At 47.6% G+C, this 22,000-nt stretch overlaps 2 protein-coding genes across 3 annotated transcripts; both read right to left on the reverse strand.

The window, feature by feature from the left end:
• Positions 1–269: 269 nt before the first annotated feature.
• On the reverse strand, positions 270–9,861 carry EEF1G (eukaryotic translation elongation factor 1 gamma). The gene is made up of 10 exons (XM_045555931.1): positions 9,645–9,861; positions 8,425–8,583; positions 7,655–7,718; positions 7,356–7,498; positions 6,665–6,808; positions 5,308–5,437; positions 4,712–4,916; positions 958–1,130; positions 742–866; positions 270–505 (listed from the first exon to the last, which is right to left on the reverse strand). The coding sequence occupies exons 1-10, from the start codon at positions 9,654–9,656 to the stop codon at positions 347–349; spliced, it is 1,314 nt and encodes a 437-aa protein (XP_045411887.1). The 5' UTR covers positions 9,657–9,861; the 3' UTR covers positions 270–346.
• A 1,324-nt stretch (positions 9,862–11,185) lies between these two features.
• Positions 11,186–21,277, reverse strand: TUT1 (terminal uridylyl transferase 1, U6 snRNA-specific). 2 transcript variants are annotated; one of them, XM_045555867.1, is made up of 9 exons: positions 21,044–21,277; positions 19,568–19,758; positions 16,426–16,741; positions 16,148–16,248; positions 14,206–14,675; positions 13,501–13,610; positions 13,228–13,338; positions 12,958–13,050; positions 11,186–12,371 (listed from the first exon to the last, which is right to left on the reverse strand). In XM_045555867.1, the coding sequence occupies exons 1-9, from the start codon at positions 21,123–21,125 to the stop codon at positions 11,224–11,226; spliced, it is 2,622 nt and encodes an 873-aa protein (XP_045411823.1). In that variant the 5' UTR covers positions 21,126–21,277; the 3' UTR covers positions 11,186–11,223. The 2 variants fall into 2 exon arrangements, with proteins under 2 accessions (XP_045411823.1, XP_045411824.1); XM_045555868.1 differs by lacking the exon at positions 21,044–21,277 and adding an exon at positions 20,776–20,966.
• Between the last annotated feature and the right edge of the window lie 723 nt (positions 21,278–22,000).

Here is a 22,000-nt window from a genome sequence, read left to right on the forward strand (position 1 = left end):
GGAATCCGGTTCCTAGGGATCAGGCAGTTACAAAACCCCATGTCACCAGCAACCCTAACTGCTTCCGATCTTTCCCAGCTAGAAGACAGTCATCACCATAGGAGGCAGGGCAGGAAAACCAAAACTGAGGACAGGCCTCTCTTTCTGTTCTTCTGAAGTCTTCTCTCCTGCAAATCGAGCCACCGCAGACATACAAAATACCCTGCTTCAACGTATCTACTCCCCTTCGAGGAAGCCACCACTCACAAAGGAGGCAGGACAGAAAAGCGTTCAACGTTCAGTTTCCTTTAATGACCCCATCTCCCTGAAGGGCAGGTGCAGGCAGTTAGGCGATGGCAAGAGATGTTCACTTGAAGATCTTGCCCTGATTGAAGGCTTTGCCCACATGCTGGAAGGCCCCCTCCCAGGAAAAGTACTCTCGAACCAGCGTCTGAGTCTCCTCACTGCCAGGATCCAGTTTCCGCCATGTATATGACTCATAGTCCACCTGCCAATCTGGACTCAGCTGGGGAGAGAAAGCCAGCAAAGCATGTGGTCAGGTTATGGGACACCATCCCACACCTGTGTTACTTCCAGCTCAGACACATGTCATCACATTCCAGGACTCCTGTGAATGCGAACAGCTCCTTCCTATACACATTCCTGAGCTCTCCTGGACAGCTACTGGCCCAGGCATAAAACACTGTGCTTCCTATATCCTTGCCCCACCCTCAAAAGACCCCTGCCCGCCACCTTCCTCACCGGAAAGGCAAGCTCCTGGCCCCGGAAGACCCAGACTCCAGAAATGGAGCTACTGTTGTTGGTGCCAAAGAGGATGACACTGGCAAAGGCATTCTTCCTCAGCTTGTCCAACCGCTGGAACATTCCTGAAGGGGCGAGGGAGAACATTCAGCCTGCGGAATCACAGCACCCACCACATTGTTCTCCTTCCTCTTTCCAGACCCACTCTCTTCTTACCAGTGATGAGGTTGCAACTCATAAAGGTCTGAGTGAGCTCTTCAGGGAAGCGGTACTCCGAGTACCACAGGGACCAGCCATCCTTATCAAAGTGCTCCCAAAAATATGGCAGTGCCACAGACTGTGTGTCCTCGTTGGAGTACTTTCGCTTAAATTCATCCAACACAAAGGTACTGAGAGGAGAAAAAAGCACAAGAAGGTCATCAGGAGAAGAGTTGCCAGGCTAAGAGGAGCTCAGAGTGTTTTCACTGAAAATATACTGGCTTAACGGAGGCAGTCACTGCGCTGGCAGATGTGTGTAACCTTATGAGGGAAGAAAGCTGAAGGGGTATGAACAGGGGGCCTAGGACACTCCCCTGCAGAAGTATGCTAGGCTCGTGGAGGGTGGGACTCAAAGGAGGCCCATCAGACCTCCCCCAGGAAGGGCATGGTTAACTGCTGCCCCCAGGTGGGCAGACAGGGTGAGGACTGCTTTTTTTTTTTTTTTGGGTCCAGCCCCTCCCCGGGCTGTTTTCCAGGAGCCACATTCAGTCACTGACTCACCCGTCTCCCCCTCCCCACAGGCCTCTTCAGGTTACACAAGCTGCAACAGGAATGTAAGCAGTGAACACTGTGAAAGGGCCTCTATGCCAAATCTTACACCCATGTCCTTTAGTCCCCCTTTGCCCAGAAACAAGTTCCAGTGCTGAAAACGCTAAGGGTCAGGCTATCTTTGAAGCAATCTCACACACTGAGCAGAGAATGCTACCATCAATATAGGAGAGGTCACTCCCCCCACAGCTGGAGGTTCTATTTTCTCTCTTTCCAATTTTAAAAATACATGCTGACTGAAGAAAACCACCCATAACACCAATAAGTAAGATAACTAATTAGTATTTTTATGTATTTTCCTCTGGCCTTTGATTTTCCAAAGATGCAGCCATGCCGTGTATGGTGTTCTATCTTACTCTTCATTATTAATACTGTGACATGCTATTAAGAATTCTTTGCACTAGTAATCCCAGCTACTCGGGAGGCTGAGGCAGGAGGATCCCTTGAGGCCAGCAGTTTGAGACCAGCCTGGGTAACAGCGAGTTCTGGTCTCAAGAAAAATAAAAACAAAACCAGAATCCTTTGTGAAGTTTCAATGGCTAAATAATCATCTACTGCATGATTACGCTGTAAATCTGTTAAACTCTGAATGTTAAACTGAATATTTAGGTGATTCAATTGCTCATTAGCACAAATACTGCCACAATGAGTACATTTCACTCAATCCTTCTAACAAACCCATGACTTACAGACTGCTACCCTTACCTCCCCTCCCTTTATAGATGAGGCTAAGTGGTAATGACCTGTCCAAGATTACACTGTAGCAAAAAGCAGAGAATCTGCCCTTTAACCCTAGGTCCCAGGTTCCTTTCTAAATGCCTATCAGAGGCCGGGGTGAGGTGGCTTACGCTTGTAATCCTAGTACTCTGGGAGGCCAAGGCGGGCAGATCATTTGAGCTCAGGAGTTCGAGACCAGCCTGAGCAAGAGCGAGATCCCGTCTCTACTAAAAAATAGAAAGAAATTATCTGGACAACTAAAAATATATAGAAAAAATTTAGCTGGGCATGGTGGTACATGCTTGTAGTCCCAGCAACTCAGGAAGCTGAGGCAGAAGGATTAGTTAAGCCCAGGAGTTTGAGATTGCTGTGAGCTAGGCTGACGCCACAGCACTCTAGCCAGGGCAAAAGAGCGAGACTCTTTCTCAAAAAAAAAAAAAAAGAAAAAGAAAAGAAAAGGAAATGCATATCAGAATCCTCAGCTGAGGAGCTTTAAAACCTCAACCACCCCAAGAAGTGGGAATGGGGATTTTTTCACACTCTCCCGAACTGTTCAAACTTTATTATTCCATGTATCAATTTTTTTTCCCCAAGTGACCACAGGCTCCTACAACAAGTTTAGCTGGGTCTTAAAAGGACCAGAATTAAAAACTGGACAAATGATGACGTTTGTCTTTGAGGGCATCACCTTTGTGACATTAAAGTGCTTGGCGAAAGCATTTTTGGCAGCTCAGTAAGGCATCATGGTAATGCAACAAATAGGCATTAATAATAAACATTCCCCAAAGTATATAAGAAAATGCAAAGTTTATTAAAGATTTAAATTTACTGCCTATTTTCTGCCCCAAATACAGACCTACTATATATGAAAATCTCTAGCTAATAATTAGCAGTGTCTTTATTACAATAGCATTTGGGTTAGTTTTCATGCCTTATTTACACATACCAAAATTCCTGCTCACACCTGACCCGCCCCTGTGCTAGGTTCAAGGTAAATCACTTTAGTTCAAAAAGAAATGCATCTTTAAGTGCAACCGCATCTGGAGCCTTCACTCTACACTATAGTACCAGTTGCTCCCATTCATTAGTGTGACGCCTCTAATTCACAACTCTACACAAAGCTATCAAGTCCATCACCAGTGGGTGCTGGTTCACCCCACATGAAAACAATTACAAAATGGGAGAGGTCAAATCTGAACCGTAACAGACCAAGTAGTGAAAGGATGGATGGATGCTTTTGGGAATGGCAGAATGAGTGGGAGGAAAAAGTGCAGAGAAAAGAGTTCCATAGCAAAATGACCACAGAATATATATTTCTCATATTGCTTGAACTCTCAATAAAATGACTTGGGGCAGTGATGGAAGAAAGACTTGATGACAGAGAACTGGGCAAGCACTGGGTGTCCCATTTTTCTTACACCAAAAACCTCCCTTTTACTATTACTACTATACGCTTCCAAGAACCCCTACATTTCTGAAAAGAGGATAGAGACCACCCTGTACACTTCCTTCTCAAACTTTAACTCCCCCAACTATGGAAACAATATGTAGCCATGATCATTTATCCTTTCTCTTAGTGAGAAGCTATCAAAAATATTTGGTAGTCTGATTCATCAAAACAGGAAAAAAGAAAAAAAACCCACAAAGGAACCTGCTCTGGTGCCTGCTGCCTCAGCACTGCCCACCCTGCAGAGCAGAGGTGAGGCTCTCTGCGCCTTCTTCCTCCTTGCCTCAAATGAGCACACTCAAGACCAGTTTACCTCCACAGTGAATTCTGTCCCCGCCTCTTTCTTTGCTAGCACCTGTAGTACTAGCTACTCAGGGGACTGCCGTGGAAGGACTGCTTGAGCTCAGGAGTTTGAGACCAGACTAAGACACATGTCAAGAACCTGTCCTGGCCAGGTGTGGTGGCTCACACTTTGGGAAACTGAGGCAGGAGGACTACTTGAGTTCAGGAGTTTAAGACCAGCTCAAGCAACGTAGCGAGACATTGTCTCTACAAAAAAATAAAAAAGTTAGCCACGCGTGGTGGTGTAAACCTGTAGTCCCAGCTACTGCTTGGGAGGCTGAGGCAGGAGGATCCCTTGAGCCTAGGAGTTTGAGGTTGCTGTGAGCTATGATGATGCCACTGCACTCTAGCCCACACAACAGAGTGAGACCTTGTCTCAAAAAAAAAAAAAAAGGAAAGAAGAAAAAAAACAGAAAAGGGAGTTCCAATCTTCCTGAATACTGGATATACTTGGAACTTGCTTTCTACTTTCAAAATGTGTCCACAAAATGATGATTAGCTCAGGAAGTTGCTTTATTTGCAACTAAAATATACCTTTCAATTTTATATGGACAACCTAAAATTCTGGCCCCAGCTATGTGTGAGAAGGGGCATACAGAGGTGGTTAGAATAGGCCTTCTTGGTTCCCATACCCTTCTCCCCGCTCAATATCCTTACCTCTTGGGCAGGTGAGCAAAGGGGTCCTTGGCCTTGGGCTCAGCAGCCAGGGCCTGCTCACATTCGTCCATCTCCTCCTCAGGAGCAGGGGCAGCTGCCTTTTTCTCCTCTTTCCGCTCGGCCTGGGGCTTCGGCTTCTCTTCCCGTGAACCCTTCTCTTTCCGTGGGGTGTCCTTTTTCGGCTGGCTCTCTGCAAACTTTTTAGCTGGTGGGAAGGGAAAAAAGTGAATGAATGTCCTGCCTATTTCCATACCCCACCAAAACCATGCAGAGCAAGCAGGGCCATAGAGGAAAATTAATGAATGGGACAGCTAAGCAATCTGGGGTCTAGACTGCCTTGCTACCAGTTCGCCAAATGTCCTTGAGCAAGGACACAACACTCAGCAACAACACATTTTACATCGTAACTCTATATATTAATGCAAATCAGAGTACGTCTGTATACAAATCAAACTGAAAATATTAATTACTACATGTGATACCCTACATTCTGTGGGTCCACATAACCCAAAAAGCTAAACAGGAAATCAAGGGGTTGATGCAGATCGAACCAGATCCTGACCTGGCCACAGGCTTCTCTACCTCCTCAGACTCACCATCAAACTGGGCCATCTTCTCACACAGTTTCACGTCCCCCAAGACAACCCGGAACTGGGGCTGGTTAATGCAGGTGAGGAACCAGCGGTTGGTATTGGGAAAGGCCTGGCGGAAAGAAGGCTCCAGGACCTGCCAGGATGAAAGGTGGAAACAAAGTCTGTGGATGGAAGGGCCATGAAGCGTTTCCTCCAGAGACAGCGAGCCCCTTCTCTTTCTCCACCTCACCTAAATCAGTCTTCATCTTCCTTTCACACCCCACACAGAAAGCAGCTCCCCTGCACGACTACTTCTCATTTCATTTTCTAATCTTTTTTAGAGTCCAGTCCAATTTAACAGATGCTTGGGTCCATCTACCATTTAATATCAATCTACTAGGTAGGAAAATTTAGTGTCTTGCTCCTTTAACAAAACCACATCAGGTCTATTGTTTCTCATCTTTTAAATTTCACATCTCAATAAAACTCAACAGTTGAGGTCCACAGAAGGCTATCAAGTACTTTTGCCAAATAAAATGATAAGACACTACAGATATCTGGTATTTACATTGATTATACTACATATGTGGTGTATATGTACACACAAACACACAACTGTGAAGCTTCAGAAAGTAAAGAAAGAACATTCAGCAGCAAAAAACCATAACCCATTTAAAATAACGGACAGTCCTTTAAAGGTAGCTTCATGAAGAATTCAGTTGTCATTTTTCAGTTTGCAAAGATCAGAGGGAGAAAAAAATCTTGTCATGGAGGCAGAACAGAGCAGTAAGGAGTGCTGGTTCTATAGTACATGCGTTGAAATCCTACTCTACCATTTACTGGACTGTGATGAGCCCTGTTTGAGGCTCCTAACTATCTTGGACCAGCAGGGGTTCAAGAGCTGCTATTTGGAAACCAGTGACATGCCATTCTTTTTTAGCCAATAACCTCGACAGTGATTATTACTACCCTGATTTTATAGATGAGAGGGAAACAAATGGGTTAAAGAAATTCAAATACACATATAACCCCTTACCTACATTAATAAATAATGAAGTCAACACTTGAACCTAGATCTGCCTCCGAAAGATCGATGCAGAAGCTACCACCCTCACTGCTGTCTTCACAACTAAGCACAACCAGGCTTTCCAAGAAATATGGGGACAAACTAAACATCTTAGCTACCTTAAAACTAAGGCCAACAGAACATTACCCAACTTCTTAGGAGAAGGGAAAGCAAGTTGTGGTACTGAATCCTGAGATTCCTACCAGCTAGCTCTTATCCCAGTCCTCAGCAGAATACAGGGTAACCTGGAAGACTTGTCACTTTGTTTCTAATCCTCACCTACCCCCTGCTAAATGGATTCTTCATAAACTTCACCTGCTTGTAGAGCCACAACAGGGTACACACAACTGTGATGTCAGCCAGTGTTACTCGTTCGCCCACCAGGAAAGTCCTCGTCTTCAAGTGAGCATCCAGCAGCCCTAGAATTCGCCTCACTTCCTCCTTCGCGTTCTCCGTGGCCTGTTGATTCAAAATCATCAAAGTTACCAGTGGGTACCAATCCCTTTCCCTCACCCCCCATCACCATTAACAGAACTAAGGAAGCTATTTCACTTACTAAATGCTGGCTCACCCCATTTTAATGGAGTCAGATTCTAGGATCATTCCCAATGTATCAAAAATGAAGCTCTCAATGTTAAATTTCTTCTTGGTCAGTCTGGCTTCATTTCCCACTGTACTGATGGTATTCATTTATCTTTGGAGTTTAGATGGAACCTTAGAAGTGTCATCTAGTCCAACCACTCCCCTACCATTTGGTATAACCGCCTTACAGCAGAAATCTCTCTTCTGACCACTCATGGCAGACACCACCACCACCCAGTCTGACAAAGAACCCAAATACCATCACCTGCCCATTGCACCAAACTTATACCCTAAAGATTGTCTTCTCATTGATCACAATATTCTTGGCACCTCCTTTTCCCCACCTATTTTATTTCTTACTCTCTAACACTGAGGAGCTGATGCCATCCCTGCCCCTGGCTTTTCCCCAAGTTCTGGGGCTTACCTGTTTGTTGTGGTGCATGATGCCCAAGGTGGGGAACACCCAGGTACTGGCTGGGGGCACTATGTCGCTATCAGCAAAGCTCACCCACTGCACCACTTGGGCTGCTGCCTCTGGAGTACTTCCCCGCAGTTCCTCATTGCTCACTGCAGAGGCAGAACAGAAAGGTCATAACTTTGGGGTGATGCCAACACCAATTGAGGTCACTGAGAACTCCTCCTTGCCCACTCCAGTTCACCCTCTTCCTCTCCTACACCCCTCACCTCCAGACTCTCCCATTCCCATATATCCCTGCAAATTACCATAGTAGGCAATGGCATTGCTCTCAAACACACAGAATCCATCATCACCCTCAAATGCTGGAACCTGGGGACAAAGTAGTGAAAAGATAAAGTAAAACACACAAGAATTTCTCACTAGCCAATCCCAGGAACTTAATTGTTATGGATAAAAATGTTTATATAAGGCTGACAACCCTCAAGATGCAAATTCTTGATACTACCTGAAACTCAGGAACCAAAAATACTTCAATAACTTAGTATCCCTTGCAATCTGATTTCACAATATCTGAACTAGGAAACCAAAAACATTTAGATATTATGCTATATTTGTGTAAAATCCCTCCATCATATAAGCAGAAAGCCAGAAAACAAGACTTATATCTATGCATCATTTAAAGTATTAGGGTACAACCCAGATAGCACTTGATCTCCTCTAGTCTTGGCATAATATTTACCTATTGCTGTAAGCCCCTTGGAGTAAGAAGCCTGCTCATTATAGATACTTGATATATTTGTACTGAAAATACTTGGTAAAAACTTATTCTCTTTCCCACAAATACAAAGTAAGCCTGTGACTTCTATAAAGTCACTGAATAGCTCTGTATGATTTGTTACAACTACATGTGACTCTACCATTATCTCAAGATAAAAATATTTTAAATCACTGAAACGTGAAACAAAACAACATGGGATGATCCCTTTTTAAAGATGGAACCCATCTCCAGAGTGATGGAATCCTAGGGCTCCTTGGGTTCTCAGAACCAAAGGCCCCTCTCCACTTCCCAACTCACCTTGCCAGCAGGAAATTTACGGAGAAATTCAGGGGTGCGGTTGGTTTGACCAAAGTGGAAGTGGGGTGGTGCGGAGAGCACGCGGACCTGAGCACCGCTGTACTGAGCAGCGATGAGGGCCTTGAAGGCCCTCCAGTTTTCAGGATATGTGTACAGGGTCTATGCGAGAAAGAGGGGGAGAAAATTAATGTGAATAAAAGGGTCTCAGTACTAAATTCCCCCCACCCCAGGATGACTTCCTGGGCAATCCCAATCTGTTCAACTCACTCTCACTCCCTCTGATGAACCAAGTCTTTAGTACCTGTCATGTAATCAGAGTCCTCCAAAATACCAAGAACAGAACTACACACCAACTGCTAAATAAAACTTGTTGACAGATTTGACCTTCTCTAAGGACAACTGTAGAAGAATTCTTTCCCTCAGACGTATCTCCAAGAAATCCAGAACTTGTAGCTCCATTAGACTCCATCTGTCTACAAACATACACCCCTCCCTTTACGGAGCCCTTGTTTCATTCATTGATGGCTACCGAGTGCCTGCCTACTCTACCGCCGAGCTGCTCACCCTTCAAAAGCATCACCCTGTCTTAACACACACAACGTCTAAGTTCCCCCTTTGAATAGCCAGAGATAACGAATGACATGTCCTCTTCCAAAATCAACTCTCCCTAAAAAGCCTTCCTTTCCTTGTCGCACATTTCATCCCTCCGGTCCTGTCCTGCGGCAAGTTCCCTGGTGCTGCTTCTCTATCAACCTGGCCAGCGGTGTCCCACTGGTCTGACCTCACTGTCCAGAGAATCCTCTCGCTCCCAAACCTCCTTGGGAAACGACCCTTAATCATGCTAGCCGTATCTGCCCACAAAGACCCTCCTCTTCACCCTGTCCACGCTGCTGTCCCACAAAACGGTCGCAGAAGTTCCGTCAACCTGCCCAGATCCCACGTCTCAAAGCCGCAATGAAGCCGAAGCCCTTTTTTAGGCGACAGACGGCCCAGACCCAGAATCTCTTCTCTTCCCCAGACCTTTCCACCTCTGGCCTCCAAAAGTCACAGCCTCAGTTCCCCTCCAGGCCCTAGGAACCCTGCTCCCCAACAGTATGGTGAGTAGGGCCCAGAAAAGTTTCCCACTCGGCTCCAGAACTCTTCTGGCGCCGACTGGCCCCATTTGGGCAAAGGATGGCGCTGGATAAGGAGACCCGGACCATCAGAGCCGGCAAACTCACCCCAGCCGCCATGGTGATTCCGCAGAGAAAGGGGGTGGGGATCTCGGCGCTGCCGCAAAGTAACCCGTCCGGGAGAGAAGGGAGGTGGTAAGGGGACCGCCGTGGAGAAACAGCAGCCGGAAAGCGAGGACGGCATAGAAGACGTACGCACGACAGTTCAGTATCCAGTGGCGCTGAATTGGAAAAAGAACGGGGTGGGGCATGCTGGCCGGCGCGGAAAAAGCTTGCGCCTGCGCAGTGGAGTTCTAGAATGACCCGCCCCTTCAGGCGTAGCGGGCCAATCGCAGTCCCAACGCGGAGCTAGAAGGCACGCAGCGAGGAGACACTCAGAACCAGCTGGAAAAGCCGCCCCTGTGCGGCTACGTGGCACAGCTGCCAGTCCAGCGCAGCGTGGCCTCTTGGAGGTGTCCCCGTCCGGCCTGCCCAGGGGCAAGTGACCTGACGTTAGGTTCTGCCAAGCTCCTGACATGATTCTGTGAAACTCACAGGAGCGGGAAACAGCTGCTGCAGGGAGATGGCAGTTTGCTAAATTCCTTTTGTTTCTGCTCTGGTTTTCTTGTAGAGAGAGACGTGTATCTCACAGGGGCCCAAGTCTGAAACCCTCTGCAAAAGCAAGGTTTGCTCACATTAAACCACCTTGCAGCTCCAAGATGGTGTTACTGCAAGAAGAGAGGGCACCGCCCTCTGGCAGGATCTTAAGGGAGAACACGCCCTGCCCTGTCCACCTGTCAGGAGGCTGGACTCTGCTCCTGGAGGGGCTAACAACGTCAGTTCTGATGTTCATGGCTTTTTACCCATGTTCAGGTTTGAAAACTTCTTACCCAGGCCTGGCGCGGTGGCTCAGGCCTGTAATCCTAACACTCTGAGAGGCAGAGGCGGGTAGGATCGCTTATGCTCAGGAGTTTGAGACCAGCCTGAGCAAGAGCAAGACCCCACCTCTACTTAAAACAGAAAAATTAGCCGGCATCATGGCATGTGCCTGTAGTCCCATCTCCTCAGGAGGCTGAGGCAGGAGGATCGGTTGAGCCCAGAAGTTTGAGGTTGCAGTGAGCTACAATGATGCCACTGCACTCTAGCTGGGGTGACAGAGCAAGACTGTCTCAAAAAAAGAAAACCTCTTACCCAATTTAAGAACAGGATGAACTCTCCTGTTACACAAGAGAATGGATGAAGAACCCTGAACCCAAATTTCCTTCCCTGTCACTGTAGATCTGGGGCAGCAGGATAAATGTGGAGACAAACTTGGTTCTTCTCACGAACACTGTTCAACCCACGCACCATGCAGTTATTCAGGAACTCTGCCCCTGTGCCAGGTATGGTGGTGTGCCAGGCACTCCCCACAAGGTGTGCTAAGTGGTAGGAAGGAATAGGCTCCTGAGGTGGAGGATGGCAGGGACAGACCCATTTTAGGGGGTAAGACAAGGTGAGTCCAAGAAGCTGCACTAAAGGTCTTGGGGAGCGGGAGGAGGAAAAGGGAGGTACTGGATGGAAGGAGGATTATTACCAGGTGGAAATTAGAGAAAACTGGACAATGTTTGTATTAAAGTAGCAGCTTTATTGCCCTTAAGGGTCCAGGTCTTCATTTGAGATTTTGAAATGCCTGAGGGAGGAAAACCTGTAAGAAATGATGGAGATCAGGGAACAGGCCTTGGGAATCCTGGAGTGGGGTCACAGTGAGTGTCTGGTCAGCCTGGGACGCATACACCACAAAGGTCAGGAGGGGCTCAGTCTCTGGCCTCTGTTCACCACTGCTCAGTCCTCTCAGCTCCTGGGTTACCCGAGCCTCAGTTGCCAACCACTCTGCTCCTGTGCCAGCCTCGCCACCGCCTCCTTCCTTGGTTTGCTGCTGCAAGCGTCTCCGGGCACGCCGCCGCCCCTGCCACACTCGGTGCCACAAGGCACAGCGCCAGCTCACTGAGGAGAGTGATGGCCCCTTCACTGTCTCACCTTTAGACCCTCCTTGGGCTGCTTCAAGTCCCTTGGGGCCCTCCTCTGCCAGTGCTGCATGGCCTGGCTGCCCCTCTTCTCCAGTGGCTAGATGCCTGCCACTCATCAGGGGTGGCTCTGCTGGCTGCCCAGGGCTCCGCATAGCCCAGTCCTGCACCATCTCTCCAACCTCTATAACCATTTCTTCTACCCCATCTTCACCGTGGTCCCCTGCATGTCCCTGCTCCACCTCTTTCCCCTCCTTGCAGCTCTTTTTCTGTCCATCTAGTTTCAATCTTTTGCTTGTCCCTCCCTGGGGAGACTCCTCAGTTCCACCTCCTTCTGACCATGGTCTCTTGGTTCCCTGTTCTACGTGGCACCCCAGTGCTTCCCTGAACACCCGGACCAGGGCAACAGTGAGCCGAGTGAAGGGAGCCGGGGGAAAGGGGATCGGTGTAGCAGACAGTATGGAGCTCGGGGAGCTGGGCTGCAGTAGGGGGAGCAACCCCCACTCCCGACCCCGGGACGAACGGCGCTGGTACTGGAGGCTTCGGCAGTAATTGGCTGCCACTCGGCAGCAGTTCTGTAGCCGCCTAGCCACCCGGCTGGTCACATTGGCTGCAACATTGTGACTCAGGTCAAAAGGGTCCTGGAGATTCATGGAGCCAAGGCGCAGACCCTCCCAGAGATTAGAGGACAGGACCCCTGCCACAGGCAGTGCCTGACCCTCCCGCAGGGACAGCAGTGAGCCACGAAGATCCCAACAAGAGACGCAGGAGAAGAACTGGGCCAGTAGGGAACCTGGAGGAGGAGGAAGATTGGGGAAAGGGGGTCACTGAGAGGCTGGAACTGAGACTGAGACAGGTCCTGCATTAGAGCCATTTCCTTAGCAGGACTTTCTTTTTCTCTTCCAAGGGGCTCAGAAGAGTCCCAAGGAGCCAGGCTTCTCTGAACACTATAAACAAAAGAGGTCAAGCCAGGCATAGCAGCACACTCCTATAATCCCACCTACTGGGAAGGCTAAGGTGGGAGGAGCACTTGAGCCCAGGAGTTGAAAGCCAGCCTGGGCAACATAGCGAGACCCATCTCAAAACAACAACAACAACAAAAAAGGATTAAACAAGAAGAGGTCAAACCTTTCTCCCCACACCCCCAGCAAAGTCCTTTCCCAAGATGCTGCTCTTTCCCCTTGCTAGCAGTGTAACCATGGGCAAGCCACTTAATTGCTCTAAGGCATGGTTTCCTCATCTGTAAGATGTCAGTAACAATATTAACTGTGTCACAGGGTTGCTGTGAGAACCATGCCTGGCACACAGTGGCGTGATATCTGTTACCTACGGTTGTGATTAACAACATTGCTAGCCCTCTACGAGGCTCCCACACTCACTGAGGGGCTCCACATTGGTGCTGGGCTCCAGTCTCGAGGCATCCCTGGGGAAACTACAGTCCCAGCCATCAACTTCCACCTGTTCCCCCTCACCTGTCAAAGTAAAAAAGGTAAGGGTGAGTCTGGAAGCAGGAGGATGGGGGAATTTGAGGGGTAGAAATGGGGGTGATAGCAGAGATCTCATTCTCAGGGCAGCTTAGTGTGTCTCAGTGTGATGAAGAAGAGGACAGATGAAGCTAAGGAGATAGAGTGGAGGCTGGGCTGCAGTACCTGCTTTCTGGGTGAGCTGGGACACAGTGGGCAACACAGGAGGGTCCCTGGTCTGAAGAAAATAGATCACGAGCAAGGTCAGGGCGTAGTTATTGAGAAGGGGGCCGCTCCCTGGTAAATAATCAGTAATTCCAGTTAGATCAGAGGTGCTTCCAATCCCCTCATTGGCAGTTTCTCAACCCTAGTAACTGTACCTACCTCCCTTCTCTCCCTGAATCCCTGCCTTTGTCCTGACACTAACTCAGCCCCACGTCTGTCCTGATTCATTCTCACCTGACAGACCCCGACCCTGAGCCCAGCAGCGGAGGGTGTACACGAGGGGCCGAACTCGCCCATCCAGCTCAGAGCAGAGACTCAGGAAACGGGAGTTATGCAGAGCCAGCCTAGGATAAAGTGAGGACAAGGGTGTTAGGGCTCGGAGATCCACAGAACCTACCACTCCCAGCTCTCATTCCAGACTTGTGTAACTGGGGCCAGCTGCAATAGGCCCAAAAGAGAGTTTCCCAAAGTGTTGATGAAACACTGGTCTTGTGAGAGGGTGAGCAAAAGAATGTCAAATGAGTTTGGGAACGACATTCACAGAGCATGTTATTTATGACTGCTCATAACCATTAATATGCAATGAAACAAAGGCAGGAAGGGAGGGAGAAAGGGAGGAAAAGAAGAGAGAGAAAGGGAAGCAAGGGAAAAAGAGGGGAGGGAGAAACCTGTTTGCATTTAACTTTACATTTCCCAAATTTATTCAACCACAGAACCCTTTTCTATATCCCTTAAAAATGGTATTCCAGGGTACACCCATTACACACACTGAAATGGAAGCCAGACAGGAGGAGATAAATGACAGAAAGAGGAATGGGACCAAACAAGGGCAACTCAAGACTCAGCAGGTACAGGAACTTCCCAAGCCAGGACTCTCTCCTCAACCACCCAAGAACTCTCAGCTGGCCTTCCCCAACCACCACCCGCAAACAAAGGTACCGGTTACTGAGGGAGACGTCACCGTGGAGACCTGAAGGCCGATGGCAGAACTTGACCACAGGGCGCCGGGCAGAGGGTACAGTTTGGACTCGGTACACCCCAGGGACACAGCCCCGGAGAATGGATCCCACCAGCTCCAGCATTGCTCCCCCCTCTGTTTTCTCCCCCTTTGGGGTCTCTGCTAGTTCCAAGGCCTTCCCCAGGTCCCCCTCTCCTCTGTCCTCCTGGATTGGTGAGGCTGGAGGCAGGGACTGGGGAGAGGCGAGGGTCTCAGAGGCCAAAGCAGAGTCTGGAGTCCGGGGTGCCAGGGAGGAGGAAGGAGTTTCAAAGTCCAGGGCTTCAGAATCTTGGGGAGAAGCTGGAGGCTGCGAGTCTGGAGGGGAGGTCGGGGTACAGGCCAGGGCTTGAGGATCCAGTGGGGAAGCAAGGGCCGAGTCCAAGGATGGAGATTCTGGAGGCTTTGGAGCTGGCTGTGGATGGAAATAGGCTGACTGAATGCCTCTCCTGCTGTCTCTAACCAGGGAACATCCTCATCCCCAAGATAGCTAGCTATTACTTATGGCTTATTAGGTGCCAGGCCCTATTCTAAGGGCTTACATGTATTAACTCATTTAATCCTCATAGCAAGATTTTCTTAAAATTAAAATAACCTTTTTTTTTGTTTGAGACAGAGTCTCACTCTGGTGCCCAGGCTAGAGTGCCGTGGCGTCAGCCTAGCTCACAGCAACCTCAAACTCCTGGGCTCAAGCAATCCTCCTGCCTCAGCCTCCCAAGTAGCTGGGACTACAGGCATGTGCCACCATGCCCAGCTAATTTTTTCTATATATTTTTAGTTGTTCAGCTAATTTCTTTCTATTTTTAGTAGAGACGGGGTCTCACTCTTGCTCAGGCTGCTCTTGAACTCCTGAGCTCAAACGATGTACCCGCCTTGGCCTCCCAGAGTGCTAGGATTACAGGGGTGAGCCACCACGCCCGGCCGGATAAAATATATTTTTAAAAAATACCTTCTTTTGTGGGGGCAGGAGCTACATGGGAACTCTACCTTCTGCTCAATTTTGCTGTGAACCTACACTCCTCTAAAGTATAAAGTCTATTACAAAATATAATAGGCCAGGCATGATAGCTCACGCCAGTAATCCCAGCACTTTGGGAGGCTGGGGCAGAAGGATCGCTTGAGACTAGGAGTTTGAGACCCGCCTGGGCAACATAGCAAGATCTCCATTTCTACAAAATATAAGAAAAATTAGCTGGGCATGGTGGGGTGTCCCTGTAGTCCCAGCTATTTGGGAGGCTGAGGCAGGAGGATTGCTTGAGCCCAGGAGTTCGAGGCTACAGTGGGCTATGATCATGCCACTGCATCCAGGCTGGGTGACAAAGCAAGACTCTGTCTCAAAAAAAAAAAAAAAAAAAAAAATTAATAACAATAACCCTTTCCTATTCCAAAACCAGAATTTATACATTAGATGTTAGAAAATACAGATAAGGGTTGATGAGAGATTACTTAATGGGTACAATGTATGTTATTTGAGTGATGGATATCCTAAAAGCCATGACTTCACCACTATGCAGTCTATGCATTTAACAAAACTACACTTGTACCCCACAGATTTATAGAATAAAAAGAAAAAACAGATAAGCAAAAACCCCCAAATTATCTTATTGTATATTCTTTAATGTATTTTTTTCCAAAATAAAGTCATATTATATATACCATTTTGAAATCTGGTTTTTTTCCTGTTATGATTGCCATCTATCCCATGTGAATTCATTTGCATCTCATCGAATGCCCATCCATATTCACATTTCCCCAAGCACAATAACCCTTTCAGGTGGGCCCTATTATCCCCATTTTACAGATGGGGAACCAAGGCATGAAGAGCTAACAGACCTGTCACATGACCATTCCCACTGACTCTTCCCAGCTGCCTCCCTGGCCACTCACCTGGGGCTCTTCCAAGTCACCCATATCCAAGAAGAGGTCAAGATCACAGCCATGGACATCAAAGCTGTTTATGGAAGAGCCAAAAGGATGGACCACACAGCCTGGGTGCCGAATAGAGAATAAAGGTCAAGAGACATCAGGGAGGAGCAAGGGGTGGAAGAACACAACAGGATACAAAGATGGAATAGCAACCAAACACTCTAGCTGAGGAGGGACTGGGATGCAGATGTGGGGGAGTGAAGCACAGGGAGGGCTGATACAGCAGGGAGGCGACTCACCAGGAAAGAACTCTGTGAAGACCTCCTGCATCAGAGCCACCACGAGGCTCCGAAGGTGCCGCTCAGCCTCAGACAACTCCCTCAGCCCCACGAGCTTTAGCATTTGTGTCCCCACATCTGGGGCCTCGGCTAGTGCTTTGGCCAGCTGCTGACTGTCAGGGGCTGCTCCTTTGGGGGATTTGGAGGCTGGGCTCTGGAACTCCTTCTGTTCTCGTGGCCGGACACGCAGGCGATGTCCTCCTAGGCTGTGCTGGGACTGTGATAAGACAGCCTCCCGAGCACCCACGTCCCCCATCTCCACGATGGCAAACACTCCCTGGCAAACCACAAAAAAGGCAGGTATGATGGTTTTGGAACCAAGAATGCAAGCACGTGGTCTGACAGTGGAAGAGGATCTTTCAAATGGGGACTATCCTGTAAAACGGGAACATTTGCTTGCTTGCTTGCTGTTTTGGTAATAACAGGGGACATATTTAGAAAAGCAATCCTCTCCCTCATTTCTATCCCACACATTTTATTCTCACCGCAGTATGACTCTGAAACTCTCATTTTACCTATTTTATTGTTCCCCTACTCTTCCCAATGATGTGATTTCACAGATTATACTATGGCCAGCCCCTTCACTTTTTCTGGTTTAATTCCATTTTTTTAACATTTATTAAGAATATAAGTAATGAACACTGTGCTAGGCATAACTATAAACACGTAAACCCTATCCTTAAGGGACCTGCCATCAAGGAATAATAGCAATGTGACAGCCGTACCGCTATGACTTGATTGAGTTCAATGATATTCACTGGGCTATATTTTTTTAAAGGTATAATATTAGCAGGGGCAAGAAAAACATGGCTACTTTGCGACAAAAGTCCATATTGTTTTACATCCACTCCAGTGGTAAAGCTGGATCCTCATCCTGTTTATAAAAAGGTACCTGCTATAGTAATCAAGACAGTGTGGTACTGGCATACAGATAGACATTCAGATGAAGGGAATGGATTGAGACGCAGAAAGAAACCCATATATCTATGGTCAACTGATTTTCAACAAGGGTGCCAAGACCATTCAATGGGAAAAGAACAGTCTTATCAACAAATGGTGGCAGGACAACTGGATAGCCACATACAAAGGAATGATGTTGGACCTTTACCTCACATTATACACAAAAATTAACAGGGGCGGGGGGACTCATCAGTACATAGGCCTTACACCAAACAGAGCAAAGAACCAAAGGGAAGCCAAGGACAAATGCAGCAACTTGGACCTGCCCAGGCCAGTCTTCTGACTGAGGAATCACCGCTCACTGACTGCAGTTCAACATCAAGTTTGCAACCAAAGCCCCAGCTAGAAATTAGGTGTCCCTTTGCTTGGCCTGGTCTTTGTGCACATATTTCGCTCAAGAACCTTACAGAAGGCATCAGGAAGGGCAGGAGTAGCAGATTCAGAAGCCTGTGTCCTGGCCTTTTTTCTCCTCTCAATACCACCATCCCTAGCAAGAGCTACCACTTGTTAGGGGCTTATTATAAACCAAGGAGTTAACATAAACTATTTCTAAGGCTCATAAGACAACTACAAGGTATGTATTATTATTTCCATTTTACAAATTAAGAAACTGAAACTCAAAGAACTAACTTGTGACTGCCTCTCAAGTAGAGTCTTAAACTCCCAAACCACCAACATCCTACTGACAATTTCCCTTGAGGAAATGTGGAGCTTAAATGAGATCGTGTATGTAAAGTATTTACTACACAATTAGTGCATAGTAATTACTCAATAAAAATTTTAATCATTATTGTTATAATAATTAGAAGCCTCAGAAACTTGAAGTTTAAGTTCAAGAAAAGATCATTCTTTGCAATTAAAATAAGTATCAACAAAAACAGGGACATGGAGCTTCCTGAAGAAGTATCCTGGGACAGACACTGCCAACTGCCCACCCAAAATATATTCTCCCCTTCTTCCTTATTAACGGAGACCCGATTTTGTTCAGAAAGGCAAAGTGCCCAGCTAAAAAAGCTTAATTTCCTAGGCTTGCCTATAGCTGGGGGTAACCACATGATAGAGTTCTACCCACTGAGATATAAGTAGAAGTCTTCTGAGGAGGCCTCTGGAAAGAGTATTTTCCGCAGAAATAAAGAAAGAGGGAAGAAGGGAGTCAGGCCCAGCTGGCACTAGCATTTTATACTCTGCCTGTCCCTTCTTCTTGCCTAAAGATTCAGAAGCAAGAGCCACATGCCAATAACGACAGCACAGGAAAACAACAAAATCCTGGACTGCCCAGGTCTGGACTTCTTGTTACATGAGAAAAATTGAAAAATTAAAAAATTATAGTTCAGTTGTAGCCATTTGTAGTTCAGTTGCTGAATGCCTAATAAAAACAGACCCCACCCGATCCTCAAAGATGACCTGGGCTGCTGAGAATATTTGGGATCACCTAAGCCATGCCTACATAACTAGAGTGCGGCCTCAGAACCACAATATGACCTAAGAACATAGCACTACAACAGTGAAACTTTTTCAAGAGACTAAATGGACACTAATAAAAGGTCTGTAGGGAAGCAAGGCAAACAGACCACAAAGAACGGGCTTGTTTGTCTAGCAATGTCCAGAGGACAAGGTGTTCTGACCAAATAACCTTAACCTAAGTACTTCTCAGTGTAAGTTAAAAAACTACCAACTGGTTTATCAACCAGTTACTTGTGAGGTTGATCCTCCAATGGTATGTTGTTCTTTAAGCACTAACTTTCACTATAATCACTCATTTAATTGTCAACTTTCTCCTCTAGACTGTAAGCTCTGTGCGAGCAGGGACCACATCTATCCCATTCACAACTCAGAATGCTGCCCTAAGCATCGTGCCCAGTACAAAGTTAGCAGTAAATAAATATTTGGCAAATAAAAGATTCACTGAATGAATAAATGACAAACGAGTCCCCCAGTGACTAACTCTGGTGAACTGATAAAATCCAAGGGGGTAGGGGAGGTGTGAGAAACTCACAGAGTTAGACTAGCCCAAGTACTGTGGTATCTATCAAGGACAAGCCACATTAGGAACCAGCCCAAACAGGCTTCTGGTTTCTCTCTCGTCTCTTTTCAGACGCAGCACGTCTGACTCATTCTTTACCCTTAGAGCCAGTCACTCTACCTTGTCCTTGTCCATGACGACACTGGCCACGGGTCCAAATGCCTGGAAGTACTCAGAGAGCTGAGCAGAATCCACATCCTTGGGAAAGCCACTAACAAACACACTTCGAAGTCCCTGGGCCTTTCTCGCAGCTCGTAGTTCTACCAGGTGCCGGTGCTTTCGGCCTCCCAAGTGGGCATCTAGGCTGGGTCCTGCAAAAACGAGTGTAACAAAAAACATCCAAATCACTCTTCAGTGTACCTGCCTTTGCTCTCTGCAAGCCTAAATCTTACTGATCATTCCAAGCCACAGACAGTGTGACCTCTGAATAAACAAAGTCCTGGCTCCTTTCACCTTCCTCTCTTGTCCATTTGTATATATAGTGCATTCTCTAAGTGCTTCCCAGAAGAACTAGCTATACTTCAAGTATTTCTTAAATCATATATATGTGCTAGGTAGAGCAACACCTGAGAACTGCAAAGAAATTAACAGTTAATTTATCCAGGTCATCTATAGAAGAACTAAATAAATCAGAACCCTGAACAATTCTCATGGATCATCTCTGGGTATGGTATAGTATTTCAAGTGCAGGATCTGAAATCGCACTGCCCAAGTTCAAATCCCAGCTCTGTCAAATTGTGTGAGACCTTGGCCAAGCTACTTAACCTCTCTATCCATCAATTTCCTTAGATATAAAGTGGAGTTAATAGCAGTACCTCTCACATAGGTATTATTCATATATAGCACTTGGCAGAGAATCTGGTACATGATAAATGTGGAAAAACTAGCTGTTGTTATTTTTATTTGTGTAAGTCAGCTGTTTGATGTCACCAAGTAAATGTGGGGCCAAGGAAGACTTCTGGGTTTCTGGTTTGCCCTACTGGACAAATAATGGTAGTCCCATTCACAGAGAAAAAAATGGAAGACCATTTAGGGAATATCATGATTCAATACCTCAAAAGTAGAGTTTCAGGATTCATTGACCTCCTTTCCCTGTCATACAAGGACCTTATCTACTTTTCCTAATCCACCTTCTGCCTGTTCCTCACTGGTACCTTACGCTTCATTCATGCCATCTATTTCACCCATCCTGACTTAATTACTGCCTTCTCTGTGGTCCCAAAGCTCTCCAAACATATCTGTAAAGCAATGAAACTGTCTCAATCTCTAGATAGTGAGCTCTTTCATCTCTGAATCCCCTCCCCCCACCCTAAAGACCAGGTGAATACCAGGCACGCAGCAAATGTCCAACAGATGATGGTTGAAGAGGAAATAAAATAATAAAACTTTCGTCGTGGAGATTTCGTGTACTGGGAAGGAGGGGTGTAATGAGGTGGGGCTTTTCCCACTCTCCAATCCCCTCGGACATGCTAAGTAAAAACGGAGGTAGGTGACCCTACCAACCGACTTTACAGGAACTATGCCCTACAACCCTAACTTTCGCTAGAACCAGCAGACGAAAGCCCGCAACCACCCCCCTCACTAGCCACCGCTTACGGTTGGCTGTAGTAACGTGGCAGAGGCAGCAGCGGAAACCCCCACGCGGCAGTGATTGGACATCCGAATCCAGCGCCGCCATAGCGACTCTCCGGTACCGACAAACTGCAACCACCACTGCCACCACCAGAACTCACTTGCCCAAATTGCAGCGCGCGGGGAAGCAACTTCCGCCAGTCCGATAGGAAGTGACGTAAATGTCGACCAATTGCACTGGCACACTCCTCCGGAAACAGAGCTTCTTCCACTCCGAGTTCCGTTTCCAGGCTGTGTCAAGTCCCTACCCGTTTTAGGAAAAGCCACCCATCCATCTACGGTGCTTATCCGTATGCGGTAAGCCGATTGGTGTGTTCTGAGCTGTTCAGGCGTTGATTGGCCCAAAGAATCGTGAATATTCATAACAGCAGCCACAAAGACCCCCACCAGGTGGTGTCTCCCCCGCCGGTCCTAGCCAGGTGGTCGCAGGCCGGCTGTGAGCTCCTGCACCCGGCAGTGGCGGCCCGCGCGGCTGTACCCTCCACGTTATATTTGCTCGGAGAATGAAGGTAGGAGGTGGGCGGTTCCCGATCCTTTGCCCCACGGAGCCCAGGGCTGTCTTTGGACTCCCAGCCTTCTCAGGATGTTACTCTCTCCCTCTGCCCTCAGTCCTCCCGCAAAACGGGTGCTCCGCGACCACTTCCCATCCCTGGTTGGGGAGCTCTGCTCCCACCGGGCACCTTTTGGACTCCACGAGGCCACAGCCAGATCGCTGCGGTCCCGGTGAGCCAGGCTCATTCTTTCCGCAGTAGTGGGCTGCGTGGTGTACTCATGAGGCACCAGAGCCACCTGCCCTCTTCAAGGCATTACCATGAAACCTACTCGGTAGCGGCTGAGTGAAGACATTGGACAGTGAAAAGTGCTGCTGCCACCCAGACTGGTGTAGTGGTCAGTTCCTCCCGACACCGCCGAGCTGTGGCT

This window comes from Lemur catta, chromosome 7 (genome assembly GCF_020740605.2).
Source record: "Lemur catta isolate mLemCat1 chromosome 7, mLemCat1.pri, whole genome shotgun sequence".
Classification (NCBI taxonomy): Eukaryota; Metazoa; Chordata; class Mammalia; order Primates; family Lemuridae; genus Lemur; species Lemur catta.

What these genes read in the sequence shown, in the direction of transcription:
- EEF1G (XM_045555931.1), bottom strand. An exon ending in CAATGCCATTGCCTACTATG is followed by an intron (nt 7,499 to 7,654) that starts GTAATTTGCAGG and finishes CTGCCTCTGCAG; the next exon opens with TGAGCAATGAGGAACTGCGG. An exon ending in TGTTGTGGCTCTACAAGCAG is followed by an intron (nt 5,438 to 6,664) that starts GTGAAGTTTATG and finishes TCATCCTGGCAG; the next exon opens with GTCCTGGAGCCTTCTTTCCG.
- TUT1 (XM_045555867.1), bottom strand. Translation starts at nt 21,125, where the DNA reads ATGGCGGCGCTGGATTCGGATGTCCAATCACTGCCGCGTGGGGGTTTC. An exon ending in TCGTCATGGACAAGGACAAG is followed by an intron (nt 16,742 to 19,567) that starts GTAGAGTGACTG and finishes GTGGTTTGCCAG; the next exon opens with GGAGTGTTTGCCATCGTGGA. An exon ending in GTGACTTGGAAGAGCCCCAG is followed by an intron (nt 14,676 to 16,147) that starts GTGAGTGGCCAG and finishes TTCCATCCACAG; the next exon opens with CCAGCTCCAAAGCCTCCAGA.